Source organism: the organism of the source record quoted next, unplaced genomic scaffold (assembly GCF_019419815.1).
Source record: "Pyrus x bretschneideri cultivar Hongxiangsu unplaced genomic scaffold, Pyrus_bretschneideri_v1 Contig27, whole genome shotgun sequence".
In the NCBI taxonomy this organism is placed as follows: domain Eukaryota; kingdom Viridiplantae; phylum Streptophyta; class Magnoliopsida; order Rosales; family Rosaceae; genus Pyrus; species Pyrus x bretschneideri.
Window position 1 is genome coordinate 1,041,674 of NW_025999579.1, and position 17,823 is coordinate 1,059,496.

At 39.4% G+C, this 17,823-nt stretch overlaps 2 protein-coding genes, 1 long non-coding RNA gene and 1 pseudogene across 4 annotated transcripts; 1 reads left to right on the forward strand and 3 right to left on the reverse strand.

The window, feature by feature from the left end:
* Positions 1-4: 4 nt before the first annotated feature.
* Positions 5-9,933, reverse strand: LOC125478851. Of its 2 annotated transcripts, XR_007259631.1 has the most exons (3): positions 9,604-9,933; positions 9,442-9,526; positions 5-151 (listed from the first exon to the last, which is right to left on the reverse strand). It is a non-coding gene; the product is annotated as an uncharacterized LOC125478851 (long non-coding RNA). The 2 variants fall into 2 exon arrangements; XR_007259630.1 differs by lacking the exon at positions 5-151 and having other exon boundaries at positions 9,211-9,526.
* A 1,769-nt stretch (positions 9,934-11,702) lies between these two features.
* Positions 11,703-13,591, forward strand: LOC103950602 (loganic acid O-methyltransferase-like). The gene is made up of 3 exons (XM_009361834.2): positions 11,703-11,907; positions 12,232-12,888; positions 12,979-13,591. The coding sequence occupies exons 1-3, from the start codon at positions 11,809-11,811 to the stop codon at positions 13,318-13,320; spliced, it is 1,098 nt and encodes a 365-aa protein (XP_009360109.2). The 5' UTR covers positions 11,703-11,808; the 3' UTR covers positions 13,321-13,591.
* A 1,444-nt stretch (positions 13,592-15,035) lies between these two features.
* On the reverse strand, positions 15,036-15,542 carry LOC125478959 (ATP synthase subunit beta, mitochondrial). Its single transcript, XM_048587885.1, has 2 exons — positions 15,285-15,542; positions 15,036-15,149 (listed from the first exon to the last, which is right to left on the reverse strand). Exons 1-2 carry the CDS (start codon positions 15,540-15,542, stop codon positions 15,036-15,038), a joined length of 372 nt encoding a protein of 123 aa, XP_048443842.1.
* LOC103950603 lies at positions 15,458-17,538 on the reverse strand (annotated as a pseudogene).
* Positions 17,539-17,823: the final 285 nt, after the last annotated feature.

Sequence of the window (17,823 nt, forward strand, 5' to 3'; positions counted from 1 at the left end):
GCATGACGTTTCAGAGTACTGTGAAGATGTTGTTAAATTGCATTAAACCGCTGTACGAGTCGTTGCTCTAATGGCTTGGGAAGGACGCGATGGAAATGTCGGATTCCCCTTGAAACCAAAAATTCGCTGCAGGAGAGAGATACTCTCTAGCCTGTAGAAAATGTTATTATTAAAATATGTTTGAAAACCTTTGGATTCATATATAATGCATTGACTTATATTAAGCTGCCTTCCAATTTGTCTTACACTGCATCATTACAATTGGCTATTAATTTTGCTTTTAATTGAAGGTGCAGGATTTATCATAGGATATACCACCCGCATGAGAATGTTGAACCTCTTAATTATCTATGTGATAATTAGATGAAAATCAAGAGATATTCAGACATAAATTTGTTTGGGATTTTCATGGGCGTTTTAGTCATTGTACTTCCTTCCTAAGCACTATATAAGGAGGTTTTGGGGAAGAGAGAAAAATAAGCAAGAAACACAAATTTTCTCGTAGTTCAAAAATTCTAGTTATGACACACTCTGATTCTGATGTCATCCGAATATCAGAACACGTGTTGGCTGACACCTGAGGGTGATGAAAGCCATCCTAACATGCTTATGCTGAGAACATGTAAGACATGCTTGCAATTTATGCTGAAAAGAAAAACTTAAATAAAAATGCATAACTTTAAATGTTAAAAATATGCGAATGCATGAATAATGTTCATAGCATGCCACTAAACAAGATTACCAGCAAAAGGAAATACCATGAAAAACGCTTTGAAAAACCAAGCAACCCTTAAGACGCTAGGGAATCCTGAAAAATCCCTAGAATAAGCTGTAGATGCAAAGGAAGGAACATGATCCCACCCATGAGAGCCAACATGATCAACCCCATAATTAGCTAAGGAATCAGCAATCTGATTGCCCTCTCGAAAAATGTGAGAAAAAAATGAGAATTCATTTTAGCTAAGAGAGCCAAACCATCTAACCAATGAACCCTAAGACGCCATGACACCAATGAACTTAAAAAAGAAAGAAAATGAATAGCCAATGATGAATCACATTCAATCCATAAATAAAACCAACCTTTAGACTAGTCTGTTGAAAACATACTCGAAGTTGTGGAATTAAAGTATCCGACCCAAGGGCTGAGCTCATAAATCCCTGAATTTCAAGTCTTCTTCAATGATCATACTCTAAATGATTTTAACAAGCTCTTCAATTTCCTCCCGCAAAACAGGTGAAATTTCTCACATCAGCCGTATTTCTAAAAAAAAAGAGCTTAAATATTTCAACACCTGGTTCCTTCTACGGCTGCCTATTTACTAGTGCTTCTATTAACATTTTTTCACTCATCTTAAGCCTTTCAGTACCAAAAAGAGGTAATGGACAAAAATAGCCCCGACAGGAAACAAAGGACAAATCCATTACTCAAATACTCTACTGTTGCTTATTGCTTTGGGAATAGGTAACCCCTTTCTCCCCTCCTCCTTAAAACACTCCAATTCACTCAGGCAATTCAACCTAAGACGAGCCCGATGGAAAAGTAGGCAATAATTGTTTAGCCCAATGCCCTGCCTATATGACTGTTGACCCTAAAAATTACAAAACCTACGTGGCGCGCAGGCCGAGTAACTAATGAGCTAACTACGTCATTCGGTTGATGCGGGGCGTGCCAACTCGTCGGTCGAGCTCGTCCGAGGAGTAAAATTTGTTGATGTTGCGTTGAGCGCGTTGCTGACTTCTTTATCTTGCGACTGCGGCCGAGGAAGGAACAAATCTCGGCCTTTAGATTCTCGAGCCTGAAGACAAGACTGCTAGTTTTGCGAAGTTCAATATCAAATTCGGCTTTCAATGTGCCGAATGTAGTAACTTGTAACATCTCACTTCGTCGAGAAGGCTAATGAGATGACCTCTGCCAATTGAAAATCTTTCTCGACCGAGACTTAGATAGATAACCAGTCGGCCTCGACGCAGTGCTGTTTATCCAAACTGAAGATGTTCGCCGTGGTCGGCTGATTCTACGGCAACAGTGCTGTTTATCCAAACTGAAGGTGTGTGTAACAACCCGTCCTGGAATTTACGTAAGAAAATGGGTATTTTTGTATTTTCACTAAGTTTGGGGGATACTTTCATTTTTAAAATTGTTTTTGAACCTTAATTGGTGAGCCCAAGGGGCCCACCCCCTGTTTTGTTCCCGGTTCCCTTTCCCTTTCTTTTATTTCTTCTAAAAGTCTCTCTTCTCTCTTTCTTCATCTCTCTTTCTCCATTCCCCCTTTCGGTGCTATTTCTTCGAGTAGAACACACCCACACACACACCCATGCCCACACCTATAGCTCTTTTCGAACCCCGTGGTTGTGTTTTGGATGTCAAATCACGAAGAAACCACCTCGGAGACATTTCCCCAGTTTTCTGGCGAGCACCGCCTCTTTCGAGGAAATTTCTGGCCAAACCATGGCGAGTTGGCCGGCGTGAAAGGTATCAATCTCTTCGTCTCGCTGAGCACTACAACTTTTCTTTTTGTTTCACCCAATTTCATTGAGTATTGAAGAAGTTATACTCATTTGAATCTTACCCAGTTTCCGGCGACCTCAGTGACTTTCGAGGTATTTTCTAGCCAAACCACGGTGAGTTAGACGTCGTGCGAGGTACCATTCTCTTCGTCTCTTCGAGAGATATGATTTTCAGTTTTGAATCACTTGATTTCGTCGAGTATTAACAAAGTTATGGACGTTCAAAGTTTGTCTAAATTCCGGCCGCATTCCGGCCTTCTTCTTCGGCGTAAAACCCAACCCAAGAAACCACCCAGGCCTTCGGGCCGTTCCTGCCAAGCCCAAAACTCTGGGCAGCCCAACCCCACCCTTTTATTTATTTATTTTTGTGTTGTTAATTTAAAGGTCTTTGGGCCGTTCCCTTTAGGGCCTTGGCCCGTTAACCCTAAACCTATTAGACCCAAACCCTTAGGCCCAAATCCGGATCCAACCCTGACCCGTTGACCCGTGACCCTGACCCGTTGACCGTTGACTGGGTCAACGGTCAGTGTTGACTTTTGACTTTGACTGGTCAACGTTGACTTTGATTGTTGACGTTTTGAGTTTTCGTGCGGGACCCCTCCTAGGCTAATTTCGACGTTCTAAACCCGTTTCCGATGTCCATTTCCCCAAATTCAATTGTTTGAGTAGAGTTTGACTAAATGTACCCTTTATGTGCTTAGGGGCGATTATCTGCGGCATTTCCTTCTTCGCTAGATGACGTGGTTTTTCGACGGCAAAGTACTGTGAGTGGACCCCTTCTAAAAATGCATGTTTTGATAGTAGAAATGCATACATGAAAAACATGATTTGTTGATTATGTTTTATGAAACGTTTTACGAGATAACATGCTTACTGAGGTTAGTTTGAATTATTACTATTTTTCCTATAACCCATGTTCTTATAGAATATCTGATGAATGACGATATGATATTTAGAACATGTTTAGAACACCTCTTTATAGTATAGATGATGCATGACTTTATACTATGAAGTTGATTTTCAATATATGTATGTTCACTGGTTTTGTACTTACCTAGTGGTCATTTCCGCTACGGGACGTAGGGATAGGTCCGGTCCGTCCCGGGCGATGGTTTGGTGTTGGCATAGGGCTTGGAGTGTGTTTTCCTCTGACTGTCTACTCAGAGACGGGGAGCCGGCATAGGGTCTGAAGTGTATTTTCCTCTGACTGTCGGCTCAGAGACGGGAATCCGGCATGGGGCCTGAAGAGTTATCGGACATTCACTAGTATTTATTATTTATGCGAATTATGATTTGAGATATTGCACGACATGCTAGGTTTCGGAAAGCCTATGTTTATCATTATTTGTGTTTTCATAAAACCTGGGGGTTAGTATGTTGATAACTGTTTTATTATATATATATCAACTTGGTCCACTCATGTTTGTTTTGCGCCCCCTTCAGGACTTAGAATCGAGGCATACAATCCCGACGTCCAGGCACTTCCGCATCGGCATCTTTGAGTCCTCTCGGTATAGGACCTACTCCTTTGTTTCATTCAATTTTATATTATTTTCTTTTAGTGTTCTAGATTAGTGGTGTGCTCTGAATACGGTCCTTATTTGCATATTAATTATTCTTTTATATTTATAAACCTTATTTACACCTTTGTTTTCAGTTTTTACACTCTATAAATGGCTTTCGTCGCCCTCGGGTGTCGGCCAGCACGTGCCTATCCTGGTATTCGGGGAATATCGGGGTTTGGGCGTGTCAGTGTGTTGGCGAAAAAAGAAAATAAAAAATCTCAAGGTGTTTGAGAGGTTTGCGCAGGGCAGTTGTGTGTTGAATTGGAGGTCCTTCGAATGTCTTCTGCCGCTTTGTATTTATAGGGACGTGCCTTGATGAACACGCTATGAATTTGTTGCCATGACTTAGGAGTATGCAATCGGAATAAATAATATTCCTATGAATATTATTCCAAAGGAGCAACACACTTTGATAATTGTCGTCTACCTATGATAACCATGCAATCAGATCAATTTACAAGCACATGGAACTCTTCCATAGCATTTTATATAACCGTGCAATGTTTAGACCCATATTCACGTCCAAGTGCATGCATTTGGAATAGCCATTCCAGATAATCTTCTTTAAACTTCCACGTAGAGACCATAAAAAGCTCATTTTTTCATGCCGTCTCATCCATGCAAACCATTTGCAAATCAAATGTCACGATGTGATCCTGATCACCATCATCCACCTACTGCATCATTTCACCTTTATCCAATGCAAGCATTGATTTTAAATGAAATTAATTCATTCGTAATTTGCATTGCCGCATGAGTCTTACAAACATCCCAAACCCGTTTGAACTGTACCTCCAAGTTGGAAATATGATTTGCCTCATCACTTATCTTTAAACAACCAGCTGGATATAGCTAATATTAGGCTTAAATAATCTAATATTTATTAAGAGATAATATTATGATTAAAACCACAATATTATCCCTCAATAATAATTGAAAATCATCTCAACCACTTTATCATCCAATGGTCTAAAACTCTACTCATCCAAAGGCCACGATTGCTCAGGTCGATGATGTAAAATCGGATCCAAACATTGCCCCCCAGTTTCCTTGAGCTTTGGCTCGTAAGCCGAATGTTCAAGGAAATTAATTTCTCCAACTGATCACGAGCACAGCGGCATCGAAAAATATATTGAATTCAAATGACTACCGAAGCCTCCTCACCGAAGACACCTAGGCAAGTCTTGCTTAAGTTTTCACCTGGGCCGAAGAATTTCCAAATTATTAGGACGGCCTACTTTTTCAAGTTTATTGGTCGAGAAATACATGGTCGAGAAATCTGTCATCGACCTCGACATACAACCTTCGGTCATTGAACTGATGTCGAACTCACAACTCTTTTTTCGGCCGAAGTACAATTTCCTTGGACTTGAGAACTGCCCCAGAGCAAAACTATATGTGGTTGCCCATAATGCATGCACCCTCTGTGATCGACTTTTAGTTCTAACTCCAAGCATGAATGCACTTATAGTAGAACGAATTTTCCTTGGTAGCCCAGCAACACGAGGAACTTTGAATAGGGCTAATACATATAAGCTTTCGGCTGACATCACCATCGGCTATATGGTTGACATCACCGTCGGCTATATGGCTGACATCACTGTCGGCTCTATAGCCGACTTAGAACACCATTAGCGCAATAACCATGGTGAAGAAGTACCTTCAGACGTCCTTAGGCTTTCTTACCATCCTTCGGCTACCATCATTTCTATACTAGGCTCGGCAAACACTTCACCTAAAAGCTTTGTAATAACTCCAATCGTCGACTCCATCTTGTTGAAACATTAATCCTGGGGCATCAATCATCCTCGACCATGACGAATGAATATCTCTTTTTTTTTTTCGACTTTTCTCTTTTTCCAAGGAGATTCCTTGAATGTGTGTGACGGCTGAGTGGAAAAACTGCACTCCCATGGCCGAGCACCATTACCACGTCAATCCCATGACCGAGCACCATGGCCAAAAGGTTTAATGGCCAAATGACCTTTTTGTTTTGATATGCCTACATGCTCATGTGCCATAAACCCATGCAAGTGCAGGCACACTATCTTTTCTCGGTGAATGCATTAAATGATTAAGCCGAGCACACCACTTACTACTCCCTTATTTTTTTACATCGGCTCGCATAGCCGTATGTTTAAGAAAATAATTTATTCATTATATATATATATTTTTTTTTTTAGTAGCAAATGAAAATAAAAGTGGCCAAACCATAATCAGGAGGAGGCCAACAATGCTTTATTCCAAGTCGAGATCTTTTTATATCAAAATTTTCATATTGATTTCGCTCTAGGCTGAATAAAGAATTTTCTCCAAATATTTGTAACTTGGCGAAAATTTTTTCATTTTCGGCCGCCGAATGTGTTGAACAATTATTATGCCCCACAGGCATAATTTCGACTTTTAATTCAAACAACTTAGCCGAATGAGATTTCTCTATATCGGCTTTATCACCAATAACCATGTCAATTGGCGTAGTTTCGGCATCTAAAACCATGTCTCCAATTACCATATCAATTGATGTGGTTTTATGGTCTGAAGTCGTGTATTGGTCTTGTTCGTCATTGGAACACTCTTCTGACGAATCATTTTCTGAGTCAATTTTTGGCTCAAAAACTTGAACATTTTCTTCCAGGCCTACCACACTTTCAGTCTCGACCGAAAAAATAGGTGGCCTTTGTTATTCGGCCAAATTAACAATTTTCTTAGGCCGATGTCTGATTATGGCCGGAGCGGAAAATTGCCCCTCGGTCTTTTCAACCAACCATTCCTCAAATGGAATTGATTTGCAGTCGAAAACGTAAGGAAAATATTCTCCATCTAGCTATGCATTAAATCGAGCCCTATCTTCATTTACCTATTGCTCTTGCAGGGTAACAGGAGCTTTTATTCTCAACATGTAAGCGAATGACTTTTCCATCTCTCTATGGCCACGAAGAACTTTTTCCACTTCCAAAGATCTTTTTCGTTCCTCATTGTGTTTTTTCAATTCCTCTAGGCGCTCGTACAATCGGCTACGTTGAGCCAGATTGGAATCTTGATATATCATGTAAACTTCGTAGTTTTAGCACTGTGTTCCATTGGGCGTGCCAAAATATTGACCCTAAAAATTACAAAACCTGCGTGGTGCGCAGGCCGAGTAACTAATGAGCTAACTACGTCATTCGGTTGATACGGGGCGTGCCAACTCGTCGACCGAGCTCGGCCGAGGAGTAAAATTTGTTGATGTTGCCTTGAGCGCGTTGCTAACTTCTTTATCTTGCGACTGCGGCCTAGGAAGGGACAAATCTCGACCTTTGGATTCTTGAGCCTGAAGACAAGGTTGCTAGTTCTGCGAAGTTCAATATCAAATTCGGCTTTCAATGTGCCGAATGTAGTAACTTGTAACACCTCACTTCGCCGAGAAGACTAATAAGATGACCTCTGCCAATAAGGATTCGAAAATCCTTCTCGACCGAGACTTGGATAGATAACCAATCGGCCTCGACGCAGTGCTGTTTATCCAAATTGAAGATGTTCGCCGTGATCGGCTGATTCTACGGCAATAGTGCTGTTTATCCAAACTGAAGATGTTCGCTGGTTGCTTTCACAGTGCTGTTTATCCAAACTGAAGGTGTGTTGGCGAAAAAAGAAAATAAAAAAAATCTCAAGGTGTTTGAGAGGTTTGCGCAGGGCAGTTGTGTGTTGAATTGGAGGTCCCTCAAATGTCCTCTGCCGCTTTGTATTTATAGGGACGTGCCTTGATGAACACGCTGTGAATTTGTTGCCGTGACTTAGGAATATCCAATCGGAATAAATAATATTCCTATGAATATTATTCCAAAGGAGCAACACACTTTGATAACTGTCGTCCACCTATGATAACCATGCAATCAGATCAATTTACAAGCACATGGAAATCTTCCATAGCATTTTAAATAACCGTGCAATGTTTAGACCCATATTCACGTCCAAGTGCATGCATTTGGAATTACCATTCCAGATAATCTTCATTAAACTTCCATGTGGAGACCATAAAAAGCTCCTTTTTTCATGCCGTCTCATCCATGCAAACCATTTGCAAATCAAATGTCACGATGTGATCCTGATCACCATCATCTACCTACTGCATCATTTCACCTTTATCCAATGCAATCATTGATTTTAAATGAAATTAATTCATTTGTAATTTGTATTGCCGCATGAGTCGTACAAACATCCCAAACCCGTTTGAACTGTACCTCCAAGTTGGAAATATGATTTGCCACATCACTTATCTTTAAACAACCAGCTGGATATAGCTAATATTAGGCTTAGATAATCTAATATATATTAAGAGATAATATTATGATTAAAACCACAATATTATCCCTCAATAATAATTGAAAATCATCTCAACCACTTTATCATCCAACGGTTTAAAACTCTACTCATCCAACGGCCACGATTGCTCAGGCCGATGATGTAAAATCAGATCCAAACAGTGACGTAAGACATCAATCACAATTTAAATTATTAAAAAATTATAGTAAAAAATATATTTTTTTTCTATAAATACATAACCCACCCCGTTCTTTCACTTTACACTATATTTTAATATTTTCAACAATCTTTTATTATCATCCGAAATTAAAAATAAAGTTATCTTTTATTATATTATAAAATAAAAATACTAATATTTTAATATAAATTACCTGGAATATTCAATTTAGAGGTAAAAATGCATTTGAACAGTTACTGTTCATTGCATACTTAGAAATGCATTTGAACAGTTACTGTTTATTGCATACAGTTACCGTTCATTCGAAGAGATTGGTTGCATATTGCCCAAAGATGCCTTCCTACACTGGAATGCTCTAAAGGCTTACCAGGCTCATACGCTGAGGACAAATAGTGTTTTCCAAATGCCGAATTAATAAAGTAATATCACGTATATTAACTTTTGTACATGAAAGCGTCCGCGCGTTAACGATTTAAAAAACAACCGCCGTGACCTACCCGTCGTAGGTAAGTCCTCATTGCATGAGAATGGAAAAGGCAGTCAGATGCTATTCCATCCAGGACTTTTTCAATGGTTAAATAATACCGATACCATAGATACAGATATTTCAACTTCATGCATAAAAGTCTTTAAAAAGAAAAGAAAACATAGAAAAAGTTGAATAATTGGTTTGAAATTGCATCACCACCATGGACTTTTTCAATTCTACTTTCTTCTACATGTTTGGTAGCCTGGTTCAGATGGCTTGTGACGAATTGAAATATATTTGAATTTAATTTGTTGTTTGTTGTGTCAATATGAGATAAACATAACTGAACATGATGAATTATGAATTCATAATAAAGTAGATTATCTAATCTATTCTTATATACGAATTACAAATCTTACCTTACATATCTCTGCCAATCCAATTTTAAACTCCAAGGTCCAGTATGATCTTTGTCTTTGATTGGTGTCAAGTAGCAGCGATGAACTGCAACACAAAAACATACCATAATAAAACCTCCCCTCCAAGAAAACAGAGAGAGAGAGAGAGAGAGATGGCAGCACCTGAATCCAGTACATTCTCAGAAGCATTTTCAATGAAAGGAGGAGATGGGCCCGACGGCTACGCGAAAAACTCTACGTTCCAGCTTCTTGTATAGTATTCTTAGAGTGTGTATGTGTGTATGCGTGTGTATTTATGTATGTATAATAAACTTCTAATGAAAGGAGAATACAACTAAATTATAGTACTTAATTACCTATTTTAACATGTTATTTAAAATTGTTATTTTTCCAACAATGAGTCTTTCTTGTTGAAGGAAAAATTTAAGAGTGTGAGGGTAGGAGAGGGACGACAAGAGAGAGAAGAAAGAGCTCGGCTGTCTGAGTTGCTTTTTCTCCCATATGGCCTTAGCTTTTATACTAAAACATGGACTTTTCTTGCCCCTACAAGTAATACAAGTTATAAAGGTAATTGTTCCAAAATCTTATTTGAATTCTATTCTTAAATTACAAATCACATTCCTAAATAATATTAACTACAACATTTCTTTATACATATTTATTTAAGAAATATCAAAATTTTGTTTCTAATTAACTTTTCCTTCCTGTGTGGAATGGACTTCTAATTAGTTGGACTTGGAATGGTTGCAAATACTAGTCATATCCTACACAAGTTATGAAAATAATTGTTTTTCAACATTTTTTTTCTTTCGTATTTTGTTGTAAGTTCTGTGACGTTGGGGGATGGACTTGGGAGGAGTCCTTTATAATAGATGTCGTAACGAATTTCTGTACAATGCAGTTCAACAACACTTGTTACTAATATGATCGATACTTCAATTTTATGATTGTCGACAACTGATTGATATTTTAACATCAGCCGTAATCATAACTTCCAAAGTTTTTTTCTAAATTTAATTGATCAGATATGTGTGAACTGCATTATTAACTAAATCTTCTTTCCACTCATTTACTATGGACTATTGACTAATGCAAGCACCAAACACTGTGTACACCAGTGAGCCGCCTTTGTTGAAGCTCAAAGAGACAACATTATTTTAGAGATGATTATCTCACAAAAAGAATGCAACGTAGCGAAAATTAATAGGTAAGAGAAAAAGGAACACTCTAACCATTACGCAAAGATTTTTTTTTTTCTCACGACAAACTAATACAAGAAAACACTCGCAATTTGCTTGCACTCTTAAAAGCTATGGATGCTTTTTCTACTTACTCTTCTTACTTCTCACTACTTGCTCTCACTTCTTCTGATTTCATAATAGCACAAACCTATCTGTAGGTGGTGTTCACCGATTTGGGCATTGCAACAAAGACCACATAATTTGCAGCTTCTAGATTTTTCTTTAGCTTAAATATTTTAGGTGGCTAACCAGACTTATATTGCTGGAATTTTCCAGCTACTACTACCCGACGTAATTAGAACTTGGACCATTTAGAAATAGATTGAAGGCTTGGGCTTTATGGTTGTGTGGATTAGGCTTGAATATAATATAGCCTAAATACAATTAATATTAATTAATCAAGACAAGGGCCTTGGGCCATTTGGAATTTAAAATTAATCAGATTCATTAATTTTAATTTTCGGATTAAGTTTTTTAATTAATTTATTAATTAAAAAACGTTTTGATTAAAAGACACAGCTATTAGAAAGAGTTGTTTACTTTCAAATACACTGAACATGTATTTGAAAGCATGTGAAACAACCTATATATTTGCAATCACAGTATCCAAGTGAGATTATCTTTTCTTCCTCTTTTTCTTCCATACGAAATTTCCAGAGAGTAAGCACACAAAGCAAATTCGCTAGAATTTTAGAATCCAGTGTGGGTTGTAGAATTAGGTAGTTGAATCCTGGTTGAGCAGTCGTTGTAGAACCACAAACACAAGAGTGGGATGAAATACTGTTCAAAGGACATAGCTTTTACGCTAGCCTGTACCTTCTGTGATCAAGTTAGTATCATTGATATTCTTATATTAGTTTCTGTATTTATTGTATAATTTCATTCTGCACATCAAGTATTTTTGGTTAATAAAATATTAGAATTTCAAGTTCTATTATTTTTTGTTTATTTCTGAATTGTTCTCCAACACTAAGCAAGCAAACACTTGGTTACCTTTTGTATTCCGGTCATAGTGAAAAATTTCGCGTGAGAGAGAGAGAAGTGAGCCGCCTTCAGTCAGCAGGTCTACTCCTGATACTATAAATGACTTACAACTACTCACACTCCTAAAGAGAGAAACTGAGATATGGCTGCAGCTAAGGAGGAAACCAGTATGTCCGCCGAAGCATATCCGATGAAAGGTGGAGACGGCCCCAACAGCTATGCTAAAAACTCTGCTTACCAGGTTCTTATATGCTTAAAACTTAAGCTTTACTAGTTTATAAGAATTTGTTACACATTTAAATAAGATCTGACTGCTGTAATCCATCACTGCCAACTCTAAAGTTGATACATCCGATCCCACCTAGTGGAATAAATGGAATAAAGCTCTGTTGTTGCTGTAGTTTTTAGTTGTGTTCTTCAGAATAAATCTACCTTACAAGAATTATTGGACTGACACTCAGAAAGTGTCTGAATTTGAGTTACATATTACTCTAAGCAAATGAAATTCAAGGTGTTGGATCTTCTCTACTAATCAAAAGAACATGCACAATCTTTCCTTTTTCAGAGAGGAGTAGTGGATGCTGCCCAACAACTTGTAAGCAGGGCAATTGCAGAAAATCTTGACGTCGAGATGCTACCTTCTTCGAACACCTTTCGCATTGCAGATTTGGGTTGTTCTGTCGGGCCAAATACGTTTGTTGCGGTTCAAAACATACTTGAAGCTGTAGAATTCAAGTATCAAGGCCAAGGCTTGAATTCGCATATCCCGGAATTTCATGTTTTCTTTAATGATCACACTCTAAACGATTTTAACACGCTCTTCCAATCCCTCCCTCCGAGCAGGCGATACTATGCTGCAGGCGTACCCGGTTCTTTCTACGTTCGTGTATTTCCTAATGCTTCCGTTCACTTTTTTCACTCTTCTTGTGCCCTTCAATGGCTTTCTAGAGTGCCGAAAGAGGTAGTGGACAGAAACAGCCGTGCATGGAACAAAGGACGAATCGTTTATTCAAATTCCACTGATGAAGTCCTAAGGGCTTATGAAGCTCAACATGCTGAGGACATGGAATGCTTCCTGCATGCCAGGGCACAAGAGATTGCGAATGGAGGATTGATGGTGCTCATCATTCCAGGACGCCCGAATGGTACCCCTCATTCGCTTTCTTTGGTAAACCAGGCTCATCAACTTCTCGGGTCTTGCCTCATGGACCTGGCTATGAAGGTAAGAAAATGACCCCCTGCTCTAAGTTTAATTATAGAACACCGCAAAGTATCCGACGAAATGACCGCTATGTGTTTTTCCCTTATGCAGGGAGTAGTTCAGGAAGAAAAAGTAGATTCTTTTAATCTACCTCTGTATTACATGTCTCCCCAAGAACTCGAAGCTGCTGTGGAGAAAAATGGTTGTTTTAGCACACAGAGAATTGAAAACTTACCTCGTGTCTCGGCACTTGACATTGTTACTAAAAGTAGCCAGGTATTTGCATCTCATGTCAGAGCTGCCACGGAGGGACTTGTGAAGCAACAATTTGGAGACAATATCTTAGACGAGCTCTATGACTTGTATCGCAAGAGACTCGAAGGGCAACCATCGATCCTTCAGTCTGGGAAGGCGATCAACTTTCTTGTTGTGCTTAAACGCCTGGAAATTTGATTTGAGTGACATGTAAAATTGGTAATCACTTCATGTGTCACATACTTGATCTTGTCCTACTCGATCGATCGAGCTAGTTCCTTATTATTCTTGTTATGTGTTTTTCCTTTAACATCCCTATGTACCTCATGCTTTTCGAACAAAACAGATGCTTTAGCAAAAACGTACTGAACCAAATAAGGTAATGTCACGTACATTACCTTCGCACATGAAAGCGTGTTATTGATTTGGAATACAGCCAATACGACGTACACCATCTTGGTCTTTTTCAGTTGCACTTCTACAGTATTTCTTAATTGGTTTTACTTTGTCTTTGATTAGTGTCAAGTAGTACTGTTGGACTGCAATACAAATATACCAATATAAAATCCCCCTCCTCCTCCAAGAAAACACCGAGAGAGAGAGAGAGAGAGAGAGAGCACACTCCTAAAAAGAGAAATTGAGAGATGGCTGCAGCCGAGGAGGAAACCAGTAACTCCGTCGAAGCCTATCCGCTGAACGGCGGAGACGGCCCCAACAGCTATGCAAACAACTCTACTTACCGGGTTCTTATATACTTAAAAGTTAATCTTTACTAGTTTATAAGAACTTATTACATATTAAAAAAGATCTGACTGCTGTAATCCAACAGTCTAAAATTGTTGTTTCCTTACTAAAATTAAAGGGTGATTCAGAGCCTGTTTGGTATTTTCTGTTCTCAAGAGGTAAGGCTTTTTCTTGAGTTAGTTTTGATTGTGTTCTTAGTACAAAACTGAGTATAGTGGCGTTCTAGGATTCATATGGTTGACTCTAATTAGGGACAGCGGCGAAGCTACAGAGGGTTTAGGATTCATATAATCGACTCCCGTTTTTTAGAGAAACATCCATCAGGCGCTTTAGAAAGCACTTCCAAGTGCTTTTCTAGGAAGTACTTAGATTTGTAATAAATATTTTAACTTATTATAAAATTAGTATAGCTTACGAGCGCAAGTGCTTTTTAGAGAAGCGATCCCAAACAAGTCTTAAGGTATTTGTCTTGTTATTTTAAGCTGGTGACTAATTGACCTCGGTATTTTCTTGTTTCTCAAGAAACTCGTGGAATCCTCTTCCGTCCTCGAATCAAAGAAATCTGTTAGCGTGTTTGTTGTACTCAAACGCAAATCAGCGACCGAGTAACAACAAAGAAATCTGTTAGCGTGTTTGTGGTTTGAACATTTGAAGCTTCTCTGAAAGAATTTTAATTTGTAGCTTGAATAAGGAAGATCGTGAATAAAGAATGTACTTTTCCCACATTTTCTCACCAGCCAAACAGAATTTCAGAGCTGAATACAAACCAGCTCAATGAGTAAAGGTGGTAACTTACCTACTTTGTTGAGAGCCGAGGATGAAGGATCGACCTTCATCCTTTCGAGAAAGAAACCCTAGAAGCAGATGAAGCTGTGGACCGACACAGGATGAATAAAACCTTTGGTGTGAACTCAAATGATTATACATAGTTACATAAATACATTGCAAGTGCATACCTTACTGCACAAAGGAAAGGGACCTAACAGAATATGCCCCTTCCTCAATTCTCTTCCCAATACAACCCTTAACCTACCAAAAATATTTCCCGGAATTATAAACCTATATCTCCGAAAGGAAAAGTTTTGAAGTTCCTGAGATTTTCCAATGCCAACGTTTTTAGCTCTTTGTTAATATAGTCCTATAGAGAAGAGCCAACTTAATATGAGTGACTACGCACCTGAATCCTTAGCAATCTTCTCTGCCTTGGCAATGATTTCTTCAATTCCGCCAACCATGTAAAACGATTGCTCAGGAAGGTCGTCATATTTCCCATCCAGAACTCCCTGTAGAAATACAATCCCGCAACACAACGTCAGGGAGTTGTAGGGCTAGCACATAAAGGAATCGATTCTGGAAAAATCAAAGTGATGACTAATTCAGGACCATGACAAAAAGGAAATATGGAAAATGTTCATCACCTGGAAGCTGGTAATGCTCTCTTTCAACTCAACATATTTTTCAGGAGCTCCCGTGAAGACTTCTGCTACATGGAAAGGCTGGCTCAAGAAACGCTGAATCTTACGGGCACGAGCAACAGTCAACTTGTCGTCTTCACTGATCTCATCCATTCCCAAAATAGCAATAATATCTTGCAAGTTCTTATAATTTTGAACAACGTTCTGAACACCACGAGCAGTGTTGTAGTGATCTTCTCCTAAAATATGAGGGGACAACATGCGAGATGTAGAATCCAAGGGATCCACCGCAGGATAGATGCCAAGCTCAGATATCTAACCATGTACCAGTTGTTAGATCTAAGAACATAGGAGCAGAAGACAAAGCAGATGGTTATTCCTGCTTCATAATTAAATTGAAAATAGAAGACTACATACTTAGTCATGACAGCACGGTGGTGGCATCAAGATGGGCAAAAGTGGTTGCAGGAGCAGGATCTGTTAAGTCATCATCAGGCACATAAATAGCTTGAACAGAAGTAATGGAACCCTTCTTGGTTGTAGTAATACGCTCTTGAAGGCCTCCAAGATCAGTAGCTAAGGTAGGTTGGTAACCGACAGCAGATGGGATACGACCAAGCAAGGCAGACACTTCTGAGTTAGCCTGGAGAGAAGATAAAGAAAAGGGGGGTGTTTGGTCAGAAGAAGTTGAAAATATATCAACTGAAATGTGTGTGTGAGTGCAGAGAGAGCTTACTTGAGTAAAGCAGAATATGTTATCAACGAAGAGAAGCGCATCTTGTCCTTCAGCATCTCGGAAGTGCTCGGCCACAGTGAGCCCAACACGAGCACAGGCACCAGGAGGTTCGTTCATTTGTCCGTAGACAAGAGCACATTTACTCTCACTCTGGAGTACAAGGGAATGGAATTGAGAATAACATAATGTCGAGGAAAATATGGCAAGTTAGTATGTCATGTTGCACTAAGTTAACCTGCTGATCTCCAAGCTTAATGACACCACTTTCCATCATTTCTCTGTACAAATCATTACCCTCTCTTGTGCGTTCTCCCACGCCAGCAAACACCGAGAAACCACCTGCAGAAGGAGGATGAAACATTTTATAACCCAAGAGATCATTACTCAACAGAGAGGATAGCTAAAAAGCATCAAAATGGAACCAACCATGACCCTTGGCAACATTGTTGATGAGTTCCATGATAAGCACGGTCTTTCCGACACCAGCACCCCCAAAGAGCCCAATCTTTCCTCCTCTTTGGTAAGGGGCAAGAAGATCAACAACCTTGATAAAGATTAGACACAAATGTTATTTGTTTCTTTTGATGCCGAGATCACTTAATACGCAGAAAACAAAGAGCATACTAAAAATCATGACAAACAAAAAAAGACACCGAAAACCTTCCCAGAGTTTGGCAATCCGAGTGTATGCATCACCACCATTTAGCTTGAATTTTCAACCTTTTTTTCTCCCTTAGTATCTATACACCCATTATTCAAAAGTTTCATAATTTATTCAATAAATTCATTTTTTAATACAAAATTAAATAAATAAATTCTTAAACACGAAAAAAAATTGAATTTTGAGAAACAGAAAGCCAGAAAATAGGATCTTACAGTGATGGGAGAGCCCGTGTTGAGGACTCTCTGACCTCTAACGAGCCCTTGGTTCCGTCCATGGCAATGGTTCTCACCATGTTCTCACCAAGGTGCTGAGCCACCTCGAGCACCAATCGGATCGAGTTATCCAGGACCTCCGAGAGACGTGAGGATCGGCGGCAACCCCTCGTCGAACCTAACATCGACGACGGCTCCGATCACCTGACAGACCTTGGCGACGGCGCCCTTTCCGGTGAAATCATCTGTGATTTTTCCACTCACCGACGTCGTAGCGGGTTTGGGAGGCGCAGTGGCTGCTGCGGCCGATGACGTCGAGTAGTGGGCGGCGCGCGAGAGGAGGTACCCCGCGGGTCGCATGAGGGGGGATCTGGGGGTTGCGGGTCTGGTGGCGGAGGCGGTGCGGCGGAGAGCGGTGCCGAGGAGAGTGGAGAAGAGCTTGCCAGAGGAGGACATTGTGGTGTTTTGGTAATTTTGATCGGAAATGAAGGTTGTTTTTTTTTGTTTTTGTGAAGGGTCAGCTGGCGGGAGCGTCGCTCATTGGGTGATCGCCACCTGTGGTGGTGTGGTTGGGCAGAGGAAACAGTGCTATACAAATGGTGGGATATGTGTGCTAAAAAGTTAATAACTTAAAAAATAAAATTTTCCACCATTCCTAATAAAACATCTGGTATACCATTTGTGTTCTAATCACAACTAAAAATTTTTTGTAAGAGAAAGAGAGTGAGAAATATGTGGATTTTAACATGGATCCTCATTGGAATTTTGGTGTTCGTTTTACATTTTTTTACAATATGCCACATACATTTAACTTGCGTCCACAATTTCGTTGAATTTAACCAGGTGACTTATCAACCATCACGGGTGTGGTTTAGTGGTCGCAGATTAGTTTTAGATTCGTAATTCACATGGTATTTTTTATGTTTGATT

Coding starts and splice junctions, on each gene's coding strand:
- LOC103950602 (XM_009361834.2), top strand. CDS start 11,809: ATGGCTGCAGCTAAGGAGGAAACCAGTATGTCCGCCGAAGCATATCCG. Junction 11,908..12,231: donor CTAAAAACTCTGCTTACCAG/GTTCTTATATGC, acceptor TTCCTTTTTCAG/AGAGGAGTAGTGGATGCTGC. Junction 12,889..12,978: donor TCATGGACCTGGCTATGAAG/GTAAGAAAATGA, acceptor TCCCTTATGCAG/GGAGTAGTTCAGGAAGAAAA.
- LOC125478959 (XM_048587885.1), bottom strand. CDS start 15,542: ATGTTGTCCCCTCATATTTTAGGAGAAGATCACTACAACACTGCTCGT. Junction 15,150..15,284: donor AGAGCATTACCAGCTTCCAG/GTGATGAACATT, acceptor GTATTTCTACAG/GGAGTTCTGGATGGGAAATA.